General features: G+C 44.2%; 6 protein-coding genes across 16 annotated transcripts; 5 read left to right on the top strand and 1 right to left on the bottom strand.

The window, feature by feature from the left end:
- The first annotated feature begins 635 nt into the window (after positions 1 to 635).
- Positions 636 to 5,197, top strand: LOC136191302 (uncharacterized). Its single transcript, XM_065979627.1, has 12 exons — positions 636 to 999; positions 1,052 to 1,080; positions 1,128 to 1,232; positions 1,293 to 1,320; positions 1,980 to 2,018; positions 2,151 to 3,230; positions 3,345 to 3,491; positions 3,755 to 3,824; positions 3,880 to 3,924; positions 3,990 to 4,097; positions 4,145 to 4,506; positions 4,574 to 5,197. Exons 1-12 carry the CDS (start codon positions 642 to 644, stop codon positions 4,900 to 4,902), a joined length of 2,700 nt encoding a protein of 899 aa, XP_065835699.1. The 5' UTR covers positions 636 to 641; the 3' UTR covers positions 4,903 to 5,197.
- A 996-nt stretch (positions 5,198 to 6,193) lies between these two features.
- LOC136199889 (hemicentin-1-like) lies at positions 6,194 to 9,668 on the top strand. Of its 2 annotated transcripts, XM_065990186.1 has the most exons (7): positions 6,194 to 6,439; positions 6,493 to 6,762; positions 6,815 to 7,096; positions 7,151 to 7,465; positions 7,519 to 8,151; positions 8,213 to 9,022; positions 9,075 to 9,668. In XM_065990186.1, the coding sequence occupies exons 1-7, from the start codon at positions 6,361 to 6,363 to the stop codon at positions 9,467 to 9,469; spliced, it is 2,784 nt and encodes a 927-aa protein (XP_065846258.1). In that variant the 5' UTR covers positions 6,194 to 6,360; the 3' UTR covers positions 9,470 to 9,668. The 2 variants fall into 2 exon arrangements, with proteins under 2 accessions (XP_065846258.1, XP_065846259.1); XM_065990187.1 differs by lacking the exons at positions 8,213 to 9,022; positions 9,075 to 9,668 and having other exon boundaries at positions 6,218 to 6,439; positions 7,519 to 7,714; positions 7,761 to 7,836.
- On the bottom strand, positions 9,456 to 10,454 carry LOC136199892 (uncharacterized). Of its 2 annotated transcripts, XM_065990196.1 has the most exons (4): positions 10,020 to 10,452; positions 9,760 to 9,959; positions 9,679 to 9,696; positions 9,456 to 9,629 (listed from the first exon to the last, which is right to left on the bottom strand). In XM_065990196.1, the coding sequence occupies exons 1-4, from the start codon at positions 10,393 to 10,395 to the stop codon at positions 9,594 to 9,596; spliced, it is 630 nt and encodes a 209-aa protein (XP_065846268.1). In that variant the 5' UTR covers positions 10,396 to 10,452; the 3' UTR covers positions 9,456 to 9,593. The 2 variants fall into 2 exon arrangements, with proteins under 2 accessions (XP_065846268.1, XP_065846267.1); XM_065990195.1 differs by having other exon boundaries at positions 9,456 to 9,696; positions 10,020 to 10,454.
- A 60-nt stretch (positions 10,455 to 10,514) lies between these two features.
- On the top strand, positions 10,515 to 11,567 carry LOC136199891 (uncharacterized). Of its 2 annotated transcripts, none has more exons than XM_065990194.1 (2): positions 10,515 to 11,160; positions 11,220 to 11,567. In XM_065990194.1, exons 1-2 carry the CDS (start codon positions 10,581 to 10,583, stop codon positions 11,462 to 11,464), a joined length of 825 nt encoding a protein of 274 aa, XP_065846266.1. In that variant the 5' UTR covers positions 10,515 to 10,580; the 3' UTR covers positions 11,465 to 11,567. The 2 variants fall into 2 exon arrangements, with proteins under 2 accessions (XP_065846266.1, XP_065846265.1); XM_065990193.1 differs by having other exon boundaries at positions 10,519 to 11,160; positions 11,214 to 11,567.
- Positions 11,568 to 11,598: 31 nt separating this feature from the next.
- LOC136199890 (neural cell adhesion molecule 2-like) lies at positions 11,599 to 18,145 on the top strand. 4 transcript variants are annotated; one of them, XM_065990190.1, is made up of 17 exons: positions 11,599 to 11,734; positions 11,786 to 12,207; positions 12,358 to 12,441; positions 12,495 to 12,832; positions 12,887 to 12,972; positions 13,021 to 13,214; positions 13,267 to 13,601; positions 13,655 to 13,924; positions 13,977 to 14,258; positions 14,313 to 14,627; positions 14,677 to 15,288; positions 15,381 to 16,105; positions 16,169 to 17,061; positions 17,113 to 17,178; positions 17,227 to 17,301; positions 17,358 to 17,619; positions 17,676 to 18,145. In XM_065990190.1, exons 7-12 carry the CDS (start codon positions 13,523 to 13,525, stop codon positions 15,482 to 15,484), a joined length of 1,662 nt encoding a protein of 553 aa, XP_065846262.1. In that variant the 5' UTR covers positions 11,599 to 11,734; positions 11,786 to 12,207; positions 12,358 to 12,441; positions 12,495 to 12,832; positions 12,887 to 12,972; positions 13,021 to 13,214; positions 13,267 to 13,522; the 3' UTR covers positions 15,485 to 16,105; positions 16,169 to 17,061; positions 17,113 to 17,178; positions 17,227 to 17,301; positions 17,358 to 17,619; positions 17,676 to 18,145. The 4 variants fall into 4 exon arrangements, with proteins under 4 accessions (XP_065846262.1, XP_065846260.1, XP_065846263.1 ...); XM_065990188.1 differs by having other exon boundaries at positions 11,786 to 12,441; positions 13,021 to 13,086; positions 13,140 to 13,214; XM_065990191.1 differs by having other exon boundaries at positions 11,786 to 12,441; positions 16,169 to 16,287; positions 16,334 to 17,061.
- Positions 18,146 to 18,282: 137 nt separating this feature from the next.
- LOC136189712 (neogenin-like) lies at positions 18,283 to 23,715 on the top strand. Of its 5 annotated transcripts, none has more exons than XM_065977749.1 (12): positions 18,283 to 18,382; positions 18,447 to 18,622; positions 19,046 to 19,145; positions 19,205 to 19,240; positions 19,299 to 19,487; positions 19,541 to 20,715; positions 20,770 to 21,042; positions 21,108 to 21,392; positions 21,447 to 21,761; positions 21,812 to 22,420; positions 22,486 to 23,130; positions 23,189 to 23,715. In XM_065977749.1, the coding sequence occupies exons 6-12, from the start codon at positions 20,637 to 20,639 to the stop codon at positions 23,575 to 23,577; spliced, it is 2,595 nt and encodes an 864-aa protein (XP_065833821.1). In that variant the 5' UTR covers positions 18,283 to 18,382; positions 18,447 to 18,622; positions 19,046 to 19,145; positions 19,205 to 19,240; positions 19,299 to 19,487; positions 19,541 to 20,636; the 3' UTR covers positions 23,578 to 23,715. The 5 variants fall into 5 exon arrangements, with proteins under 5 accessions (XP_065833821.1, XP_065833808.1, XP_065833813.1 ...); XM_065977736.1 differs by having other exon boundaries at positions 19,205 to 19,487; positions 19,541 to 20,091; positions 20,142 to 20,715; XM_065977741.1 differs by having other exon boundaries at positions 18,451 to 18,622; positions 19,205 to 19,487.
- Positions 23,716 to 23,861: the final 146 nt, after the last annotated feature.

Genomic DNA, 23,861 nt, shown 5'->3' with positions numbered 1-23,861 from the left:
AGATCAACTGAATTAGGTCACATTCTGGAAGTTCTTTGGAAAATTAGAATCCTAGTCAGAGATTAATAACTTTAATTTGTATGCGAGCCAAATTCCCGGATGTGGGAAAACAATTTTTCGCTCTCCACTCACAAGCCAAGGAGGCGCAAGGAGGCGCAAGGAGGCGCAAGGAGGCGCAAGGAGGCGACGGTCGGCGAATGTACAAATTCGCAGACGCTGAGGAAGACGATTTTCCTGTTTGGACCGATCAAGGCACACTTGGCAGCGGAGTCACAGGACTGAGGCAATCTAATGTACGTTCTGATTCGTCAGCTGAAGCATGAAGAAGGCTGTAGCGTTGCAGACACGCCTTGAGGTCGAGGATCGGTATATCAGACAATGAAGACAATCGAAGGCTTCCTCGCTGAGAAAAGTGGTTAGACAGTCTGCGTCAAAGAGATCTTTACATGTATTGTATACAGCCTGAAGTACTAGCAGCATATAGGAATACCAATCTTACGCATAGATGGCTGTTGTTTTGATTTTTCAACCGGAGCTTCTTTAATTAATTTAATTATCTAATGTTTCTTCGAGCGAAAGCGACAACCATCGAATGGAAGCTATGAGCAACACGCATGCTTGATATAGTTACCACGTGATTTATGTCATGTGCTTTCAGTTTCGACGTTTTGTCTTCGTCTTGGTTGTTTCCCATGGCAGATCCTCAGTGGAATGCTAAGCTTCGTCCTGTTCAGCACAAAGTCGTTCCTCTTATCAACGGACTCCTTAGCGGTTTACTTCTTGATGCACTTTTGGCGGAACACCTTCTCAGCGACGAAGACTACGAAAGCGTTCGCACAATGAGAAAACAAAGCAGCTCTGACGCAGCAAGAGATTTGATCAGCCTGCTGAAGAAAAAGGCGCCTCCAGCGTTTGACACTTTCTGCCAAACGCTTCGAGACATAGACGGGGGAGACGCCATTCTCAATGTGCTTCAAGTTGCTACTGCCAGTTCCTGCAGTAAGAGTGTAACCTTTTAACCACCATCTGCCCGCCTGTCATCTTTTTCTAGGCGCTTTAGAAAAAGATGCTGCGACCAATGTAAAGATTATCTAAATATATGTTAGGCATTCTAACAAGATATTTAGCTCGCTGCTGGGGGTGATAGAGGCGATAGAGAAAACGTTGGTGAAACGTCTCAGCCGTCCAACAGCAGCACTGTTGATGCACATCGACGTTCTATTCCAAATAGAGTAAGACCACTAATAGCAAATGCGTACCGGTAGACGTGTCTTCACTTATAATTGGTTTAGCTACCATTTAACGAGGCTGATCGTACAGGTAAGTGCATGCATGTCATTTAGTCTATCAATGCTTGAAGGGTTTACAGTGATTAGCTTCCTCCGAGCGCTCGTGTCACGTACACTCACTTGCACCGCGGGTGGCGTGGCTCATCCGACACGCCCAGTTAGACCAGTGGAGGGGACGAGGCTAATTGCTAATGTTGTGATTAGCATAGCGCTAGTTCAAGCTGGGCATGTTTTATGGGCGACGAATAATGCTAAACGCGCAAGACGTGTTTGTCTAGTAGTTATTACATGGCACGTGACTCTCGACCAATCACGAGAGTCGATTCGAGTGCGCTATACGTCTTATTGCACTGTTCCGGTGCAATAACTAACTTCCGCTAGTTATTGCCCTATAGTTATTGCCCTATAGTTATTGCCCTATAGTTATTGCCCTATAGTTATTGCCCTATAGTTATTGCAGGGGTGTGTCACTGTGCGACCCGTTCGAACGCGTTCTCCTCTCGATGACTGGTTGAGAATCACGGCCATGTAATAAATGACTTATAGAATGATGGTCGTGCATTATAATGTCATTTAGAGCACTCGGGGCTTACTAGTTTTAATTAAACCAAATGCTATGTAGCGGCGAAAGTGTTGCATCCTTCTTCTTATTAGTCAGTTAATTACGTCATGTGCATTTTTTTCCAAAAGGAGCAGAAGTTGAGAATACAGATGAAGGATGCTTTCCAGGTCAGCTTTTTTCTAAAATATCTAGCCAGACAATACCGAATGTAGAGCACGCTTTATATTAAAAAGAAGCAGTGTAATATTTCAAATGTGATAAGTTCCTCTTTTTTTCGTTCTGACGCTGCGTATTTTTAGATGTGGAACCTGATGTCATTGTGATTAAGCACTTGTCTCGGTCTTGCCTTTGTCTAAGTGGGGAGAAGGTAGAACTCAAGCAAATTGATCAGGATTCTTGTTCAATTACTAACGAAGGTGATAACCTCCTAATGCTTAGACGTGCCAACATTAGCGTAGAAGTGCCTTCTGGGGCAATTAGGCCAGGCTCCAAAGAATTTATAACCGTTTCTTTGCTTGTTGCTGAAACTACGGTTAACATAACAGATTCAGCCATGAAACTTGAAGAAGCGGTCGCTAGTATTACTCTATTCGAACTTCTGCCTCATCATACACAATTTGACAAGGAAATTATTCTTAGACAGCAACTGAGTCGTCACGAGATGACTGACAATCCTTGTTGTATTGGAACTCGATTTCTATTTTATTATTGGGGTGGGGACACTGACTCTCCAAAGTACGAATTTATGGGGACAGTGGATTCCTCGCGCTCCAGCGTTCGGTACCGCGATAAGACTATTGGTATCACGCAAGCTATGGGTCAAGCGGCAAGTGCACCTGACGACGCTAGAAGACAGCATTGTCTTATGCATTTGAAATCATTTTGTTACATCTGCCGGGTGAAGGTTTCGCACTGCTATAACAACACTCTGATGGTGTTTGGGAGGCAAAATCAATTCCTGAGCGTGTATGTAGAGGCTATTCTTACTTGTCAGTGTAAAGCCTTAGTTAAGAAGATACAAAACGAAGAAAGAAAGAAAAAATTTTTTCTGCTGATAAACCCATGGCGATTTTCTATGGAAAATCATGGGGGATTGCACCGTCGTTGTATTTCTATCAAATGTCCAACAAAACAGTTGAAGCTTGACGAAGATCTGTTTTTCCTTGGCAGTGATGTTGTTAACATTCAATTGTCAGAGGCAGATGATACTTCACCGAACAAAACAGCATTGCTTGAGGGCATAAGGGAAGATACAAATATGATAGTCAAACTTCGGGCGAGTTGTGCGTCACAAGCATCAACGGGTTTCTACTTTGAAGTGCGATCCGGGAGAATAAGTATCACTGGTCAACAAAAAATTGAGCACGCACTGCAAGAAGGTAAACGTTGTAAGTGTCACAGTTGCTCGTTAAAAGTTAAAACGTCGATAGTATTTGATCAGTATTTTGATTCCAAGCGAGATTGCATTTGATTCTACTGACAGAACTTTTTAGGAAACGAAAGTGATCACGTTGGACCTGATCTGCCTGAGCAGGAACGGTCTAGCCGATCTGATAGGTTTGGAGATGGTGAGCCTGGAGCTGGTCAGCCCAAACATGGCCGCGAGACATCAATTCAAGAAGACAAAAGCCTTTACTCAGGTTGATTGTCTTTTACCGCGTTTATGCTATTTCTAGTGAAATTACTCGTTGGCCTTGTGAGTAATTGTCTTTGAAATTATTAGTAGTGAAATTACTCATGAACCTGTGAGTAATTTTCTATTTCTAATGCAATTACTCGTTGACCCTGTGAGTAATTTTCTATTTCTAATACAATTACTCATAGACCTTGTGAGTAATTATCTTTAAAATTATTCGTAGGCTATAAATTATATAAGATAGTAACTTTAAGTATAATGTTTTAGAGCTTGCAAGCAAAAAAATGCTGCTAGTAAAGAAGTATGACAGGTCCCTTTTTATCACACGTCAAGAAGGGTATGCTTAAAGTACTATGATATAAATAAAAATATGTTTATTTTTATTTTAAAAGGAGCAGTAAAGAAGTAAAAGAAATTCAGTTAAAAAAAGGTCTCATGTATGTCTAACTGTGACAAAAAACGTTTATTTTTACTGTTTACAATTTTATTCTAAAATTGTTAGAAAACCCCTCTCACAAACGGACAAGCCGTCTGAAGAGCTGTTTAAGGAATTGACAAAAGCGTACTTTGTCATGCAGAATTCTGAAAAGTCTTTAAAAAGTTATCTAACGTAAGTTCTAATTACTATAATATAATTATTTATTTTAAAATGAACAGATCAGCCTTCTTTAATTACGTTCAATCGTTTTTGAAAATCACGAAGAATCCCGAATTTGAGAATGCAACGTCTGCTCTCACATCTGTTATCGACAATCTTGAATGCGAGTGGAATAATGACAATCTTACTGAGACGTTTCTTTCTTTTCTTGACTCAACACAAGCAATAAAGGAAACAGAAATTTTTTTGGAGATTTTCTGTCGACTCCTAAGTTTGAAGGAAATTGCTAGAAAACTGAGAATAGAAGAAGAAATCAGAGATTTTTCTGTAAAGGAGCAGCTAGTTTACTGTTTACAAAGTCATTTTGAAGGATGCTCTACACAAGCTGTACAACTGCTTGTAAAAGCAGCAAAGAAGGCTGGTAAATACATGCATTCGCGTAGTTCTTATGCTTTCGTTTCGTACTATACGGTCAATTCGTATTTCAGGTTATATATACGCAGACAGACGCCCTACTGATCGGGAGCTTGTCATGGTTTTCGAATCCGTTCATAAAAAGTGGCCCGCTGTTGTCCATCGTTTGGGACTGGAGAAGGCTATCGACTTGACTAAGAAATCCCACCAAGGATACCACGAAGACACCAAACTAAGACAAGCTTATACGGCGTATACAGCATGCGCTGAAGGTATTACGTTGAGTGATGTTCGTATGGTGGTTGAGAATGAGTGCGGAAATTGTTCTTCGGACGTTCTTCAAGAATGCAAACTTCGTTGGCTTTTCTACTCAGCAGGGCCGGCGCGGCAGCTGCCGGACTAACATTTTCGTAAAGCAATATTATTTTGACGTTCTCTTTCACCGTCTGGCCGTAGCTAGATCACGTGTAGCTGATTAGTGTACATATTTACATGTACATCCTTTTCTACTATGAGAAGCATTAAATCTTATCTTCGTAGTTCAACGGGGCAGGAGCAACCAAATCATTTGATGACACCGAGCACTTACAGCATTATAGCCTAGTGACTGAATGTCATCTGAGCGGTGTTGAATGTGTTGTACTTTTTCTATTATAACACTTGAATTTGTATTGTATTTTACAAAAATGTGTACTAAACTACACCATAGAAAAAAAAGATTGGTTTCCTTACTGACACTAAAGCACACACACCAAGGAAAGCATACTGGACGAACTCCCGGATGTGCTATAGAATACTTGCGCGAGGAAGCGACGATCGGAAGACCGTTGCGCCTCGTCGACGCTTTTTATCGATAAGGAGCTACTATCGCTCACACCTACTGTGATTCAAATCGGCTACAATAGGGTAGAGAGCCCATAAGGGGGACACCTAACTTTGACGTCGTGCTGCAGCGGAACTACGTGCTCGATCTAAATGAAACAAAACACGTCGTAAGCAGAAATTATTCAGCTTCAATTTGCAACTATCGGCTGTTCGATCCGACTTCGCGTTCGCCCAAAAACGGCCAATTAGTGATGTCACTATTGGGGGGTTGATATTTGTCCGGGCCCTAAAGGGGGACACTCTCGTTTTTGCCCGATTTTTGCCCGATTTTCTGCACAAAACGCATCAAATACGTTTTTGCCAACTACTAGCGCTACATAACGTTATAGTTACAGCACCACTACTCTAATTCCACGTGCATAAACGTACTAAAAATGACCACGAAAATTAAAGTCTTGGATGCTGTGCAACCAATTACTGCCAAGCTAGAGCACATCACCGGAGCAGCGAAAGTGATCAAATTTTCTGTGTGGTACTAGTTGCCACGCCCCAAAATTTCGAAATCGCCGAGGTCTTAACGTCAGCGAATCGGTTGATATCGAACTAGCGACGACACGACTCCAAAGCAAGGTCGCTGAGGCTTCGACTAAGTAACCAGTTGGCCCAACTCTTTAGCGTTTGCAGCGTGGGAAACGTGCTAAAAACCTATGTCCCCCATTAGGGGGTGTCCCCCTTTACCGGCCTCTACCCTACAACTTATACGACGTAAGACGACCCGTAGTAGATCTATATCATACTTTCTGACGCTTGTAGTGTACAACTACAACCCTTTCTTCAAGCCAAGTCACGAGTTCAGGAAACATTCCGGAAAGCCGCCGGATTCTTCGCGCCCTCAACGTCACGACCCAGACAGGAGGAATGCAAACAAATTCCAGAGCGAGTTCAAATGCCAGAGGAAGTTCAAAGTTCATCCAATTAGCCTCAATCTTCATACAACCGCAGGTCACTCCCCTCGACTCGTCGTTGTCCTCGATCGATGAAACGACTCTTCCTCGTACTCGTCTACGGCGCATACTTTCTTATCCCGAGCGCGCAATTCGATCTCGAGCGCTGCGGTCAGTATATACATATACCTATGTACTCCACGTACCATCATCTCAGTTGACAGGTAGCTCTGTGTCAGTGGGAACTAAGCGGATCGTTTATTATCAAATCGTGAACGAGAGCGTCTCTCTGAGCTCGGCTCCAGACTACGCTAACGATCCCATCGAGCCTATCATACGCTGGTACAGAGACGGCCGTTTGATCGCGGCAAACAAACGCCTCATCACCTTCGTCGCCGAATCAGGACTCAACGGCAGCGTCTATCGCTTTACCGTCAGCGAATTCCGAGGTGATGTGATCTTCGAGAGCGATGACGTCGTCTTGATTGTGGGAGGTATACAGGATCTATATATTGGGCTGGGATGTTGGTCTATATGTTCTTCTAGAGATTCCTCGCTTGGAGTTGCTGAGCGGACGACGTCTTTCGTTCAGAGAAACGTCGAACGATACGCTGAAAATTCGACTCGACGTCTCGGGCGTTCCTCGTCCGAGACTTCGGGTCGTGAGGCCCCAGAACAGGTCTCGCGTCTTTAGTTTGGCAAAATTTGAGATTAGGTCGAACGCGATTCACGTGCGAGGACTGTCGCTTGAGGACTGGGGAGACTACGAAGTGATCGCATCGAGTTGCCTGGGAAACGTCATGATTAATATGAGCATTAAAATCTTGGGTTAGATTACGTGGGCAATATCGTTGAGAAGAACTGACGTTGAATTTTTGACAGGAGGTGTTGACCAGACGAACTTGACCGATACCACGAAGGAAATACTCTGTTCCAAAAATGTCGAGTTCACCTGCACAGCGGTGGCGTATCCTAAGCCATCTATAGAGTGGGTTTGGAATGGCACGTTACTGTTTGACGGCAGGTACGGTATTACTGAGGAAAGTGTCATGGCTCCGGATGGTCACAGACGTAAAATCACGTCTACTCTGAAAATTACGGGTGTAGAAAGAGAAGATAACGAGAGAGGTCTTATACGCTGCAAATCAAATAATGGCATTGAGGAAACAAGTATAGGCTTTCGACTAAACGTGCTCTGTAAGAGTTGGCCCGTCTCTTCAAGCCAAACCATAATTTCGATTTTTACTTAGGTACGCCAAGTGCGTGTAGCGTTCGTTTTGTACAAAGCGAACTGACGAATGATAGTGTAGTGGCCAACATTGAACATCCCACCGATAATGGAGGATTCTCCGTCAATCATCTTCGAGTCTTGGTCTATGCTCTTGTAGAGGAGCAATCGTCGCTTATATCAAATAATACCTACGGTCATGACCAGGAATTTATCAAGTTAAAAAATTTATCGTCCAGTAGCACATTTCAATTTTTGTGCCAGGCCAACAACGCATTGGGGTACGGCGAGATAGGAAAGTTCGACGTGAAAACGCTCGGGGAGCCTCAATCCATCGTACACATCAACGTCAGCCACAGCAATTGCACGTCGGCAACTCTTCAATTCTTTTCAGATAGGGCTGGCGGCATCATTAATAATCAGCAAATTAGTAGCTATGAATTCATTTACGGATTAGCGACGGACGGCACTGAGAATGGCGATAATGGCACTTTTGTCATGAAAAGCGCGACTAAGGACACATCTAGTTGTCCCGTGACGACGCTCTTTGACCTAGAAAGGAATGCAAAGTACGCAGCTGTAGTTAGAGAATTGAACGTCTATGGTGCGGGAACTTTTTCAGATCCTGTTCTTTTCAAAACGCTTTGCGTTCCAGGTGAGAACTCAGTTTTTGCTCTGCATTGGCAGATAACTAACTCTCGCGTTTGTTTGTCTAGACGCCCATGTTACTCTGATCCCTGTCTCTGCCTGGCTTGTACCAGTATCGGTTGCGATAGGTACAGTAGCAATAATCGCAATCTGCTGTACACGATACCAGAGAATACAAAAAGTAAAGAGACAGGAGAATTCGGCGCAGACAAGAACAAAAGCTCTAATCAGAAAATACTTTTGCCGAAATCCGCCTACTATATTGCTTTTAGGTCAACATGGAAGCGGCAAAACGTCTCTGATAAACACTGTTGACTTCGTCATCAATCGGGCCCTTAATGCTGACGCAGTATGCAGTCATCGTAGTGCTGGAGCTGGCGACGAGTCGCAAACGCAAACGCTAAATATATACAGAAACCTTTATGAGAACTGGACTGTTGAGTCAGAGCCAGCCAAAGACGGCGATCAAAGGGGCCTGGCGTTCCTCGACTCGCGAGGGCTGCTACGACAAGAAGACCTGGTAAAGCCAATTGTGTCGATGTTGGCATTAGGCTACATACGTGTGGAGACGAATCTAAAAGAACTCTGGGACGATTGGAATGAAGTGATGTCGACAAGAGACGAGCAATCGAGTGGGCAGAACAGCGACGAAGGGTCTCTAACCGACGATGTACTAAACCTAATCTGCCCTGGCAACGGGCAACGGCAACTTAAAGTTAGAAATCTGATAAGGCGTTGCCCGAATATCTCTACGGACGCTCAGATTGACGCTAAACCACATCGTATTTTAGTAGTAGGAAAAGCCGAGCGCAAGAGTGCACTTCTTTCTCGACTTCCTGCTATAAGGGATGGAGTATTTAGAGTTGCTGCTGCTAGAGGTACGTAAATCGGCACGAACAGAACAACTAAAGTAGTATTTTGTGCTTTCAGAACTAGATTTGGGCCTTTACGTCATTTTTACCTTCAGCGATGACCTAAATCCGAAGGATCAAAATAGGCTGAGAAAAGACGTAATTCGCATTGAGCCAAGACTAGAAGGGAAAGTTTTTTTCATCAACAACTACATCCCAAATAAACCGTTTACGGCAGAGCACCGACTAGAAGTGATAAAGGTTCTTGAAGTAGTGCTAGATGGCCACATGCCACGCAGAGATGATGAAATTACCAAACTTAGGGAAGCGTTTTCCACGATTAATAATAGAGATGTGTCTGACACTGTCAGGGAGCAGGCCAGAACGCAAGTTCTGGACGCCCTAAGAGGCCTTCTACATCCTGCATCAGAAGAGTCAGTTCAACACACATTCACCCGAGTATTTAGCAATTGACAGTTGTATTACATGTACTGTACCTTTGATGATACAAATTGGCTAGCCTTGTCACATGCACACAGACGTATCAATTAATTAATTAATTAATTAAAATTAGCGTCCTGCTGCCACACAATCTGTGCTATTTGGTGACGCTGGAAAGGACTTGCCTTATTTTCTATCACACTAACGTTAGTGAAAAAAATGAAAGAAATAACCAAACAAACCGTAAACATTCCACCACCCTACATGTAGAAACGAAGTGTATAGTAAAGAATATAAAGTAGCAACCGCACGTATCCCATTACCTTGGCAAATTTCATTCCAAACACTTCCCTCAGGACCCTTTTCTGCTCGCTATTAAAAGAAAAATCTTTCAAACTAAACAGCACGTCTTGGAATATGCGCAAATCCGGTTGAATTCCACTCTCATATATGGCATCGATGCGACGATGTCGGATGGACTTATCGCTGATCGCGTCGCCCCACGAATAAACGACAATAATAACTAGAAAAGATTGCTCATTGCACGTGCGACCGCGCGTGGACTGGCGCTCTGTCGCCTCACTCTTTCGAATGTCTCTCTGTTGAAGATTGCCGCCACAGAGCGGTATCGCAGCGTTGATCTCCTTAAAAAAGCTATTCGACTTGTCCTTCTCCGTGTAGATTATCGTGCGCGGCTCTCGCGGCAGCGCAAAGACGAAGAAGTCGTCGTATTGTTTGCCGAACTCCTTTCGGCTGTCGACCATCGCGAAATATTCCCATCGATCGCACGCGTAGACGACGACGTCCTTGTCGTCCAGTATTCTCTCGAACTCCTTTTTGAGATGCTCTCGACCGATTTCGTCGTCGGAGACGATGACGATCCGCCTCCGCTTTGCGTCCATCGCCTTGTCGTCGAGCCCAAGTCGACCTTTCCTACTACCGTCATTTTCGTCGACCATTGTTGTTTAGCGAGGGGGATACGGAGCGACGCGCCGTGTGCGGGAGACGAGCGAGCGAGTGAATTGCGCGCCACGCATGCCCCGAGTAGACAAACAGAAAACCACATCCCTTGACGCCAGGCTAATGACGGCTCCATCCTGTTTAGTCTCATTTGGAAAGGAGACGTCGTCGAAGTCCGGCCTAGATGAGGAAGCGATCGGCGTCGTTCAGTGCAATGAGCGAACAGAAGCGATCAACACCGTCCGCGAACGCTGGCGTCATCGACGCGAAACTTCGCGACGAATTGCAGTCTCTGTGCCGTGGGCAAACGGTTCTTCTCCTCGGATCGGTCGGCGTGGGGAAGTCCTCGCTTATCAATTCGTTCTTCAGCGTCGTTGGGGAAACGAAAGCTAGATGTAGCGTGGGAACCACGGACAAGTCGGAGACCAATAGCCTACTGAAGTACGAGCCCGAAGAGGCGCCGGTGACTTTTCTCGATACGTGCGGGCTTCCCAAGTACGCGGGCACTGGACAGCTCCTCGACGCGCTTCTCAGAGGCACGATACGAGTGGGATCGAATATGCATGACATTTTCGAAGAGCTTGCACCAGGCAGGGATTCCAGTAAAGCCGGGTCGCTCGAAAAGGCGACTATTGAAATTTCCAGCGAGCGAATTCCGCCATCTGTAGTCGTTATCGTCGTCAATCCTCTGATTAACCCTCCATGCGCTTTTCTGAGAGAATTAAAGGACGCTGTCGACAGAATGAAAGCTGAAGCAGGCGTAGGTGAGGTCGGGTGGAGTTTTTGTTTGCAGCTATCTCTGTATTTTATCTACTAGCGTTAGATGTGTTTGTTGTTGCAACGAGAAAAGATGAGCTGGATAAAGACGACGAACGAGATGAAAAGAAAAAGACACTCAAGCGGGAGATAAAGAAAACTGAGCTGGTTGAAAGCGATGAAAAATTTATCTTTACGTCCAACTACATTAGAGAAGGCGAAAAGAGCGACAAGGATGGCTACCCAATTGAAAAGCAGAAGCTTCTAGTTGACGCCTTTAGAGTCATATTTAGACAAAAAACGTCCCCGTAGAATGGTCGCTTCAGAAGTGGCTTTCACAACTCATTTAGACAAAAATTTTCCTGTAGAATTGTCACTTCATAGTGGTATTGGGCAATCTGTTTAGAGGTGGCTACACGCGTTTTAAGCAGTGTCAAGAGCATATAGTCTCTGGACAGTAAGTCTCTAGATGCAATGGGAAGAGAACTAGAAGCTGTGCCGCTACATGGTAGGAGATACTCTGTGCCACTTTCAATTGGCTGAGGCTCCCTTTCAGGCCTTCGCCGTCCGCGCTCCTCCAAGGTACTGTAACTCAATTATTGGCACTGCAGCATGTTACGTATGCTCTGCCAGGAGAAGTTCAAAGTTCAAAGTTCGCACTGGCTCTATTAGATTATCCTGTTCTGTCTAATGGAGTGCACATACTGATCAGGACATGCTCATTTATGCAAAAAACCTTGCTTTGCTTGAGGCAGGTAAGCTGAAGAATAAAAGAGAGGCATTGAAACCTTTTTATGGTGCGTGTTTGCCAATGATTGGGGACCCTAGGGAGTTGACCTTGTACATCATTCTACCAGAGTAACCGAGAGCACAATTATGAGACATTATATCTTTATCAGAGTAAACGAAGAGCACTTTTTTACGAGGATTAGAAATCTGTATCTACATGTAGCAGGTTTGCGTCTGCTACATCGACTCACATCGAAACTGAAAGGATATACGGGGCTCTGCCGGTCTAACTCTGGAGCCTTCTACTGCACGACCGCACGCCAAAAGTAAGGTCTGAAACGTCCCTGCCAAATTGGTTACCAGGCTAGACAGTTAGATGCGTAAGGAATACTTTTAGTCGATCTATTTCTAGCAAGCTACCTGTTCGTGTACCTACGTTAGAAAAATGGGATAAGCATTTGTCTAATTTTACGCAGAATTCTCTTAAATGCGTTTTCCCGGGCAGCAGACCGCCAGCTTTCTCCTTTTCCTGCTCGTCTTCTTTTCCAGTTTGACTTCAGGTTTGAACCAGTCAAAGGCTACTACCCGGGTAAATATCGATGTTTTACGGCAGCTTGCTAACACGATGCGTGAAGGATTGTGCTTATTTCAAAATTTCCGGATAAGGCTTCCTTCCTGTGAAGGAGAGTCTGTTCTTCTAAAATCTCTTGGCTTCGAAACAATGAAGAAACTCCTGATAGCTGGTACTCCTCTTCAAGACAAAGAAAAGACACGCCTTGCCTTCAAATTCCTTTCATTTGCACAAAAGAGAACTTCTAATTCCTCCTGACGACCCCTACGGCGGAGAATATTTTTGCAAAATAAATGGCGCTTTTTGCAGTCCAAAGACTAGCGTTTTGTCCACCAGCAGTAGCAGAACTTCAACGATGGTGATCCTTGGTGTGAGCGGAGGTAATGCACACCATATAGGCATACTGTGATTTCAAAGAAATTTTCTTTGTACAGTATTTCTTGGAGGTATTAGTTACATTGCTTTCTTCATGTTCTGGGTTTATCGTCTTGGTGATATTGAGCAAATGTACTGTATATTGGTAAGAAAATTCGTCATCATGCCGCAATCATTTAAATCATCACCGCAGATTTGATGGCGTCAGCTGTATATGAGGTCAAGAGAAAGTATTCGTCTGTGACTGACCTAACTGATGGTACCCCACAAGCGTATGCTTTGTTGTTGATTCTCAGGCTGGATTCAATGTAGAGGAGGACAACGACGAGGAGGACGAGGAGGCGGCGCTCTTCAAGCAAACTGATTCAGAAATTTTTGATGCTAATGGTGAAAAAATTAATTTTTAAAATCTACTATTGTTAGCAAAGCTTTATCACAGATTTCCATCAATATCAGAAGCTGGTTAAAGAAATCGCTGAATTGGACCCTCGCAAATGGCAAAACCGAATCGGGACCGTTTTTAGGAAAACCCAATGGCTGGAGAAAATAAAATAAAATAAAACGACCCAGACAGGAGGAACGCAAACAAATACCAGAGCGAGTTCAAATACCAGAGGAAGTTCGAAGTTCATCGAATTAGCCTCAATCTTCATACAACCGCAGTTCACTCCCCTCAACTCATCTCGTAAGCCTCGATGAAACGAATCTTCCTCGTATTCGTCTACGGCGCATACTTTCTTATTCCGAGCGCGCAATCCGATCTCGAGCGCTGCGGTCAGTATATACATATACCTACGTACTCCACGTACCATCATCTCAGTTGACAGGTAGCTCTGTGTCAGTGGGAACTAAGCGGATCGTTTATTATCAAATCGTAAACGAGAGCGTCTCTCTGAACTCGGCTCCGGACTACGCTAGCGATCCCATCGAGCCTATCATACGCTGGTACAGAGACGGCCGTTTGATCGCGGCGAACAAACGCCTCATCACCTTCGTCGCCGAATCAGGACTCAACGGCAGCGTCTATCGCTTTACCGTCAGCGAATTTCGAGGTGATGTGATCTTCGAGAGCGAGGACGTCGTCTTGATTGTGGGAGGTATACAGGATCTATATATTGGGCAGGGAGGTTGGTCTATATGTTCTTCTAGAGATTCCTCGCTTAGAGTTGTTGAGCGGACGACGTCTTTCGTTCAGAGAAACGTCGAACGATACGCTGAAAATTCGACTCGACGTCGCGGGCGTTCCTCGTCCGAGTCTTCGGGTCGTGAGGCCCCAGAACAAGTCTCGCGTCGTTAGTTCGGCAAAATTTGAGATTAGGTCGAACGCGATTCACGTGCGAGGACTGTCGCTTGAGGACTGGGGAGACTACGAAGTGATCGCATCGAGTTGCCTGGGAAACGTCATGATTAATATGAGCATTAAAATCTTGGGTTAGATTACGTGGGCAATATCGTTGAGAAGAACTGACGTTGAATTTTTGACAGGAGGTGTGCACCAGACGAACTTGACCGATACCACGAAGGCAATACTCTGTTCCAAAAACGTCGAGTTCACCTGCACAGCGGTGGCGCATCCTAAGCCATCGATAGAGTGGGTTTGGAATGACACGTTACTGTTTGACGGCAGGTACGGTATTACTGAGGAAAGTGTCGTGGCTCCGGATGGTCACAGACATAAAATCACGTCTACTTTGAAAATTATTGGCGTAGAAAGAGAGGATAACGAGAGAGGTCTTATACGCTGCAAATCAAAAAATGGCATTGAGGAAACCTGTGTAGGCTTTCAACTAAACGTGCTCTGTAAGAGTGAGTAGCCCTTAAGTCAAAATTATTTTGATTATCATCTTAGGTACGCCAAGTGCGTGTGGCTTTCACTTTGTACAGCTTACAAATGATAGTATAGTGGCCAACATTGATCATCCCACTGATATTGGAGGATTCTCCGTCAATCATCTTCGAGTCTTGGTCTATGTCTTTTTCGATCAACAGTCGTCACTTATATCAAATAACACCTACGGTCCTGACCAGGAATTTATCAAGCTAAAAAATCTATCGTCTAGTAGCACATATCATTTTTTGTGCCAGGCCAGCAACGCATTGGGGTATGGTGAGGTTGGAAAGTTCAACGCACAAACACTGGGAGAGCCTCAATCGAGCGTACGCATCAACGTCAGCCAGAGCAATTGCACGTCGGCAACTCTTGAATTCTATTCAGAAACGGTCGGCATCAATAGTCAAATTAGGTATGAAGTACTTTATACAGTATTAGCCGGGATTCAAAATGAGTATAATGGCACATTTTCAATGGCAAGTGCGATCAAGGAAAGATCTAACTGCCCGGTGACGACACTCTTCAACCTCGAAGGGAATACGAAGTACGCAGCAGTAGTTAGAGAGCTGAACGTGTACGGTGCGGGAGCGTTTTCAGATCCCGTGCATTTTGAGACGCTTTGTGTTGCAGGTGAGAACAATTTACCCATACTGTCGTACTGCATTGGCAGCGTTTGTAGCGACAATAATGTCAATGGCTAACAACTCTCTGTTTGTTTGCAGATGATGCTGGAATGCCTGCCTGGCAGATAATAATTATTTCCATGGGGGCGGCAATCTATTTAGTGTTCGTCACGTTCCTTTATAAACGATATAAAAAAAATTGAAGAAGACGTTTTCTTTGATGTTTAAAGATGAACATCAAACTTGGACTCGGACTCGGAGAATAATCAAAAAGCACTTCTGCAAAAATCCGCCAACCATACTGCTTTTAGGACAAAGTGGAAGCGTCCAATCTCCTCTGGTGCACACTTTTGACTTCGTCATCAATCGGACGGTAAATGAAAATGCAACGCGCACTGAAGCTGGGAACCGTGGCGAGTCACACTCGGCAAAGCTAATAATGTACACAAACCTCTATAAGGACTGGTACAACTTACGCGATAGCCGCCGTGTTTATCGAAGAGGTCCGATGTTCCTTGACTCGCAAGGGCTTCCAAAACGGACAGAGTTGGTGAGGCCGATTGTGATGATGTTGGCGTCAGGTTTTGTACCGGTGGAGACAAATCTAAGCGATATCTACAAAGATTTTACGGAGGCAATTGAAAACGCTTGCGACAAGGAACAAGTCATGAAAGAAAAGATTGAATTTTACAAAAATAAATACGCTTCCGCACCGACAGAGGAAACAAAGCCACACATCGTTTTACTGGTTTGGAGCGCCGAGGATTACAAACAACTGCTGCATCAACTTTCGGCTTTAAACGATGCACTAAATGCTGCTGAAGGTACTGTATACATATCGGCAAGGACAACCGAATTAGTGGTATCATTTGTGTATTCTTACCTAGATTTGAAATGGTACCTTCTTTTTACCTTCGACGATGTCCTTGAGCGGGAAGAAAAAGAGAAGCTGAAGAATAAGGTGATTCGAAATCTACCAAGCGTCTTTGAAGTGTTATTTGTCACGGTAAAGCAGCAACTAGAAGTGATTGAAGTTTTTGAAGTAGTTCTAGGTGGCTACAAACCACCTGATGACGATGATAAAATCGTCAGGCTAAAGAGAGCCATTACGGAAATTTCCGATGAAACCGATGATGTTCCTGACGGAAAGCAGGATGAAGTGGAATTTCTGCGTGACCTAAAAAACAGTCTCAATGCTCCTTCGTTGCCAGTGATTAAACGTAACTTGAGCCAATTATGCCAGGAAGCAAAAATTGAATGAGCAAGACAAGTAAACAAGAAAAAGGAACTACAAATCTTGTCACGGTCATACAGACATACACTATACATTAGCATTTGAAAATAACTGCCACACAATCTGTGCTTCAGGACTTGATGGAAAAGACGTGCTTTATTTTCTATCGCACCAACGTCAGCAAAAAAATACAAAGAAATAATCAAACAAACCGAAAACATTCCTCCCTAGAAACAAGGCCTTCGTTTAGCAAGAATATAGTAACTGTAGGTATTAAATTCTAATTCCTCCTGACGACCTCTACAGCGGAGAATATTTTTGCAAAATAAATGGCGCTTTTTGCAGTCCAAAGACTAGCGTTTTGTTCACCAGCAGTAGCAGAACTGCAATGATGGTGATGCTTGCTGTGGGCGGAGGTATGCAATAGGCATGTACTGTAATTTCAAGTAAATTTTCTTTGTATAGTATTTGTCGGAGGTATAGTTACATTGCTTTTCTTCCTGTTCTGGGTTTATCGTCTTCGTGATATTGAGCAAATGTATATTGGTATGAATATTTGTCATCATGCCGTATATATCATTTAAATAATTACCGCAGACTTGCTGGCGTCAACTGTACATAAGGTCAAGAGAAAGTATCCGTCTGTAACTGACCTAACTGATGGTACCCCACAAGCGTATGCTTTGTTGTTGATTCTCAGACTGGATGTAGAGGAGGACAACGACGAGGAGGATGAGAAGGCGGTGCTCTTCAAGCGATCTGATTCAGACGTTTTTGATGCTGATGGTGAAGAGCATTAATCTTTATAAAATCTAATATTGCTAGCAAAAGCTTTATCACAGATTTCCATCAATATCAGAAGCTGGTTAAAGAAATCACTGAATTGGACCCTCGAAAATGGCAAAACCGAATCGGGACGGTTTTTAGGAAAACCCAATGGCTGGAGAAAATAAAATCTGTCCAGAAACGACTAAAATTGGAAGAAGCTCCTATCATCCCACGGGCATCATTTTCTGATACTGAAGAGCAATTCAAAGTCATAAATAGACAAACTGAATCGCATCAGCGATCGCATCGGCGCCACCGAGAAACCATGCACTTACGGTTTGTACTGCGCTAATTTTTAGAGCAGAAGTATTTTTTAATTTGCTTACATCTAGAAAGTCCTGTGGAAGAAACACATCTCAGAATTGTTGCCAAGCTGGGATGTGATCGCTCTTTTAGTATTGCTACTGCTCTTCTTAGGATTGCCATTGTGGAGGTAAATGATCGCATATCTGGATACAATGCTCAGACAAATTTCGAGAATCTGTTGGCGCTGCTTGAAGATTGGAGAAGAAAAGATGGAGACGAGGCAACCGTTAGTAAGTTGCTGAAGGTATGTGAGGAGGTGCAGATTGCAGGCTCTGTCGCGAAAGAAATGAAACTGCAAGGCTGCATGCCAGCTGAAACGGCCTGAAAAGATTATAGGCCATCTTTCTCTTTTTGTTGTTGTTGTTGTTGTTATGTGAGGCCATCTTTTTATTGTTCTTTACTACTATCGAGGCCTTTTTGTTGTTGTCAGTTACTCTCAGAGTCTGCTGCAGGCCAGATGGGTTGTTTCAGGTTTTGTCTGTTTCATTTAATTTTATAATCATTTTTTTTAGAAAATACAAGCCAGGCCGTACCTTGAAAAGTTGCTCTAGCACCAGCAAGGGTTGATTGGATGATGGTAGATTAAATTTTTGTTCTACAAAGGCGTGGTCAGAAGCATTTTCATACGGGTCACGCGTGCACGGGAAGTGCTGCTTGCTGCTTCAGATGCCGTTTCTCCAGGTTTGTTGGCTTAAAGAACAGTTTTCTGGAAGGCGCGAGTTTGTCTTTCGACGTGAGTCTTCTTCGAAAGAGGCGCTGGGTCCCCTTGGAGGCGTCAGATGTTCTCTTTTATCTAGGTAGGCCTAGTCTTGCTCTCCACTTGCTCTCCGATTGCCTGCTGTGACTGGATGGACAAGAAGACGGTCAAAGATTAGCTGCGGTTCGGGGAAAGCGATGCACCTAGCGGTAAACGAACGGCGTTTCTTGTCACGCGCTTCGAGCAGCGCGCCTTTCCTCTGGCGTCTTCGACACGGTTTGTTTGCTATCGAACGGCATTTTTGGGTCTTTTTGTGGGGTCCGCGACTTGTTCACGTCGCTCCATGACCTGTAGGGCTCCCCTTTAGAGTTTCGTACTCGTTCTTCTATACACGTGTGTTGTAAAGCGCGATTTCCGCTGCTCTAAAAGCTTTTACCCATCTTATGTTCCTGCTCTTGCAATCGCGTGCCGCGTACTTCACTTTTTACCAGTGAGAAATGACCATTTATCAATAACTTGAAACAGTCTATTATTTAATTCGAACGCCCTATTTTATACACTTTTTTTTACGTATTCCGACTGTTTCTTGCAGTCTGTGTAGCTCCTCGTAGTTTATTGCTGCGTCCTGCGCCCTATTTTTCCAACTGGGGTGCGTCCATAAACTCGATACATTGTCACAAGCTCTTCTTCGTTTTATAGGCCACGACGTTCAAGCTATGACGACAACAAGAGCACGAGAGCGTTTTGCTGCTGTCCGACATTCCTTGACTCGCGAGGACTTCCAACGCAAGCGGAATTGGTAAGGCCACTCGTGATGATGTTGGCGTTAGGCTATGTACGTGTGGGAATGAATCTAAGGAACGTCTCTGATTGTGGATGAAATTCCGAACGCAGGCGAAGACGACGAACCATTTTTGACCGACGAGATTTTACAACTACTCTGTCCCGACAGATCAAACGAATCGTGGAAGAAAAGGTCGAATTTTACAAGAATAACAGCCACTTGGGAACGGCAGAGGAAACGAAACCTCACATCGTTTTAATACAGTTTGGAGCGCCGAATATTCCACGCAGCTGCTCAAACAACTTCCGGCTATAAACAGTGCTCTACCTCTACTTGCTGCTAAACGACTCCGGGGAGGTATGCATTCTACCCTGAATTGATCGGTGGCATCTTTGTGCATTTTTACCTAGATTTCAAGATTTACCTTGTTTTCACCTTCGGTGATGTTCTCGAGAAGAAAGAAAAAAAGTGGTTGTCAGTGTACCAAGCTTGAAGGAGAGTGTGTTTTTTTTGAGCAACTGCATTGCTGGTCAAAAATTCAAAGTGGAGCACCGACTAAAGGTGATACTAGTTTTCTAAGTAATTCTAGGTGGATACAAACCACACGAAGACGGCGAAATCACGAAATTACGGAGAGCCTTTGGCGAAATTTCCGATGAAATCGATGCAGCTGCGCCTGACGAAGAGCAGAACAGAACGCACTTTCTGCGTGTTCTAGGAAACGTTCTCGGGGTTGCCTCGTCGCCAGTGGTTCGACATAAACTTAACAGGTTAATAGCAAGTGAATTATCGGAAGGATCTGATGTATGATTAGAAAGCGAAAATCGACTACTATCAGTGCGCACGAACATTTTTAAATAATCATTTAGCTATGAAGAAATTCTCAAGATTTTCCGCGAAACCTGCTACAGATGGGTACTGTACAGGTACAGCGTACTGACCCGGACGCTCAAAGGGCTGCGTATGCATATATTAACGGGGGTCTCGACCCCAGCTGACACTACGTTGTAGACCCCGCTTGAGCCCAAAACCCGTTTTGAGACGTATCGAGATCGGTCTCGAGAGTCGGAAACGTCTCTACACTCAGCCTAAGACCTTCTCGAGACTCCGCCTGACGTCTCGAGATCGGCCTACGCGCAGAAATTTGCATTTGTTAAGCTGCCTTTGTATTTAGGTTGCTTCCGAAAATCCTTGACGTCATAATTGCGTTAGGTCTCGAGACCCCCGTAAACAACTCGCAAGCTGACACTACGTTGTAGACCCCGCCTGAGCCCAAAACCCGTTTTGAGAGGTATCGAGATCGGTCTCGAGAGTCGGAAACGTCTCTAGACTCAGCCTAAGACCTTCTCGAGACTCCGCCTGACGTCTCGAGATCGGCCTACGCGCAGAAATTTGAATTTGTTAAGCTGCCTTAGTATTTAGATCGCTTCCAAAAATCCTTGACGTCAGTTAGGTCTCGAGACCCCCGTAAACAAGTCACTTCATCGTTGCCAAAAATTTAGCGTGATGAAACGAATCTTCCTCGTCCACATTTGCGGCGTTTTTCTTCTAATCCCGAGCGCGCAAGCTGATCTCGCGACCTGTGGTTAGTATATACTTCGCGTACCTTCTTTCTCCTATATATTTGGACTGGTCACAGGTAGCTCTGTGTCACTGGGAAATAACCCAATCGTTCATTATCAAATTGCAAACGAAAGTGTCAGTCTGAACTCCGCTCCAGACTACAACGGTAGCGATCCCATCGAGCCTATCGTTCGCTGGTACAGAAACGAACGCTTGATTGCGGCAAATAAACGCCTCATTACCTTCATCGTCGATTCGAGAGAAAACGGTAGCACTTTTCGTTTTACCGTCAGCGAATTTCGGGGTAGTGTGATTTTCGAGAGCGAGAACGCCGTCTTGATTGTGGGAGGTACGTACATGCAGCTAGTAAGCAGGGGTCCAGCGGAATTGCATTGTTCTTCGCGTTCTTTTTAGAGATTCCTTGCTTGGAGTTTCTCAGCGGACGACGCCTTTTGTTCAGGGAAAAGTCGAACGATACACTGAAAATTCGACTCGACGTCTCGGGCGTTCCTCGTCCGAGACTTCGGGTCGTGAGGCCCCAGAACAGGTCTCACGTTGTTAGTTCGGCAAAATTTGAGATTAGGTCAAATACGATTCACGTGCGAGGACTTTCGCTTGAGGACTGGGGAGACTATGAAGTGATCGCATCGAGTTGCCTGGGAAACGCCATGATTAATAATATAAGCATTAATATCTTGGGTTAGAATTCGTGAGCAATGTTGTTGAGAAGAACTAACGTTGATTGTTTGACAGGAGGCGTCGACCCGACAAACTTGACCGATACCACCAAGACAGTATTCTGTTCCAAAAACGTTGAGTTTATCTGCTCAGCGGTGGCGTATCCTAAGCCATATATAGAGTGGGTTTGGAACGAGACGTTACTGCGTGACGGACGGTACGGTATTACCGAGGAAAGCGTCATGGCTCCGGATGGTCACAGACATAAGATTACATCTACCTTGAAAATTACGGGCGTAGAAAGAGAGGATAACAAGAGAGGTCTCATACGCTGCACATCAGAAAACGGCCTTGAGGAAACCAGTATAGACTTTGAACTAAACGTTCTCTGTAAGAGTCAGTAGCCCCTTACATTAATTAATTTATCGATTATCTCGCAGGTATGCCAAGTGCGTGTGGCGTTCACTTTGTACAGCGTACAAATGATACTATAGTGGCCAACATTGAACATCCCACTGATAACGGAGGATTCTCCGTCAGTCATCTTCAAGTCTTGGTCTATGCTCTTGTAGAGGAGCAGTCGTCACTTATATCAAATAATACCTACGGTCCCGATCAAGACTTTATCAAGCTAAAACATCTGTCGTCTAGTAGCACATTTCAATTTTTGTGTCAGGCCAACAACGCTTTGGGATATGGAGAGGTAGGAACGTTCGACGTGAAAACACTTGGAAAACCTCGATCTACTGTATACATCAACGTGAGTCAGAGCAATTGCACATCGGCAACTCTTGAATTTCAATCAGAAACAGTCGGCATCGATAATCAAATCAGTTATGAAGTGCTTTACGGATTAGCCGGGAATCAAAGCAATGATGATGTCACATTTCCAATGGCAAGCGAGATCAAGGAAACAATCTACTGTCCAGTGAAGACGCTCTTCAACCTCGAAAGGAATAGGAAGTACGCAGCAGCAGTTAGAGAGCTGAACGCGTACGGTGTTGGGACGTTTTCAGATCCTGTGCGTTTTGAGACGCTTTGTGTTGCAGGTGAGAACAATTTGCATTGCAGCGACAGTAATGCCCATGAATGACATTTGGTTTTTTTTTTGTAGATGCTGATGGTACTCAAATGCCTGCCTGGCTTATAGGTGTGGTAGTGCTTCTGGTGGTAGCGCTGGTGGTTGGTGCTGTTCTTTTTGTTGTATACTCTTATTACAAAAGCAATCAATGGCTTCGCAAGACGATAATTACAAGAACTGAGATGCTAAGAACATACTTCTGCCGACATCGGAAAACCATACTGCTTTTAGGACAAGACAAAAACCGCCAATCTTATCTGGTACACACTTTTAACTTTGCCATTAATCTGACCGAAAACAAGAAAGCAAAGCGCACTGGAGATGGAAACTGTGACGACGACTCACACTCAGCCAAGCTAATGATGTACAGAGATCTCTATAAGGACTTACCCGTTAATCAACGTGGCCCGGTTTTCCTTGACTCGCAAGGGCTACTAAAAGAAGAAGCAAAGTTGGTAAAGCCGATTTTGCCGCTGCTGCTATCAGGTCAAATACCTTTGGAAACAAATCTAAACGATATCTCGAAAGACATTGAACGTTACATACATGTAGATTCAGAGAGAAAGCCAGACATTGTTTTACTGGTTTGGAGTGCCAAGGAAGCCGATCTGCTCACTGAACTTATTGAGCCTCTAGGTATAAAAAGGGGTGATGACGATGTTGAACTTCCAGTTGAAGGTATACATCTCGGCAAAACGACAAGTGAATCAGTGATATTTTGTGTCTCCTTTTCTAGGTTCAAGAATTAGATGGTATGTTCTTTTTACCTGTGATGACGAGACGGAAGAAGAGACGCTGACGCAAAATGTGGACAGCTTGAAGAATCTAGAGGCAGTGTTATTTGTCAGGGTACCTTCTCTTACACCTATGGAGCAAGTAGAGCAACTAGTAGAAGTGATTAGGGTTTTTGAAGTAATTCTAATCAATGACGTCAAAGATGACGTCAATACAGTAAGGACTTGCAAAAGAAGCACGGATGCGGATGCAACTGACGGAGGAGAAGACAAAAAGAAATTTCTGCGTGCCCTAAAAAACATTCTCGATGCTCCATCGTTGTCAGCGGTTAGAGATGAACTTATCCAAGTAATCAGATGTATTCCAGCAAGAGAATCAAGAATTGACTAGTCTTGTCATAATCATGCAGGCACACACAGACGATTATCATTAGCATTTGAAAAAAAAACTGCAACACAATCTTCAGGACTTGGTAGAAAAGACGTGCTTCATTTTCTATCACACTAACGTTAGTACAAAAATACAAAACATAATCAAACAAACCGAAAACATTCCTCCCTGGAAACAAGGCCTTCGCTCAGTAAAGAATATTGTAACCGTATGTTTTCAATACCTCGGCAAATTTCATTTAAAACTTTTCCCTCAGGGTCCTTTTCTGCTCGCTATTAATAAAA

The sequence above is a fragment of the Oscarella lobularis genome, chromosome 1 (assembly GCF_947507565.1).
Source record: "Oscarella lobularis chromosome 1, ooOscLobu1.1, whole genome shotgun sequence".
NCBI classification, from domain to species: Eukaryota; Metazoa; Porifera; class Homoscleromorpha; order Homosclerophorida; family Oscarellidae; genus Oscarella; species Oscarella lobularis.
This window is presented reverse-complemented; position numbering and strand designations above follow the sequence as displayed.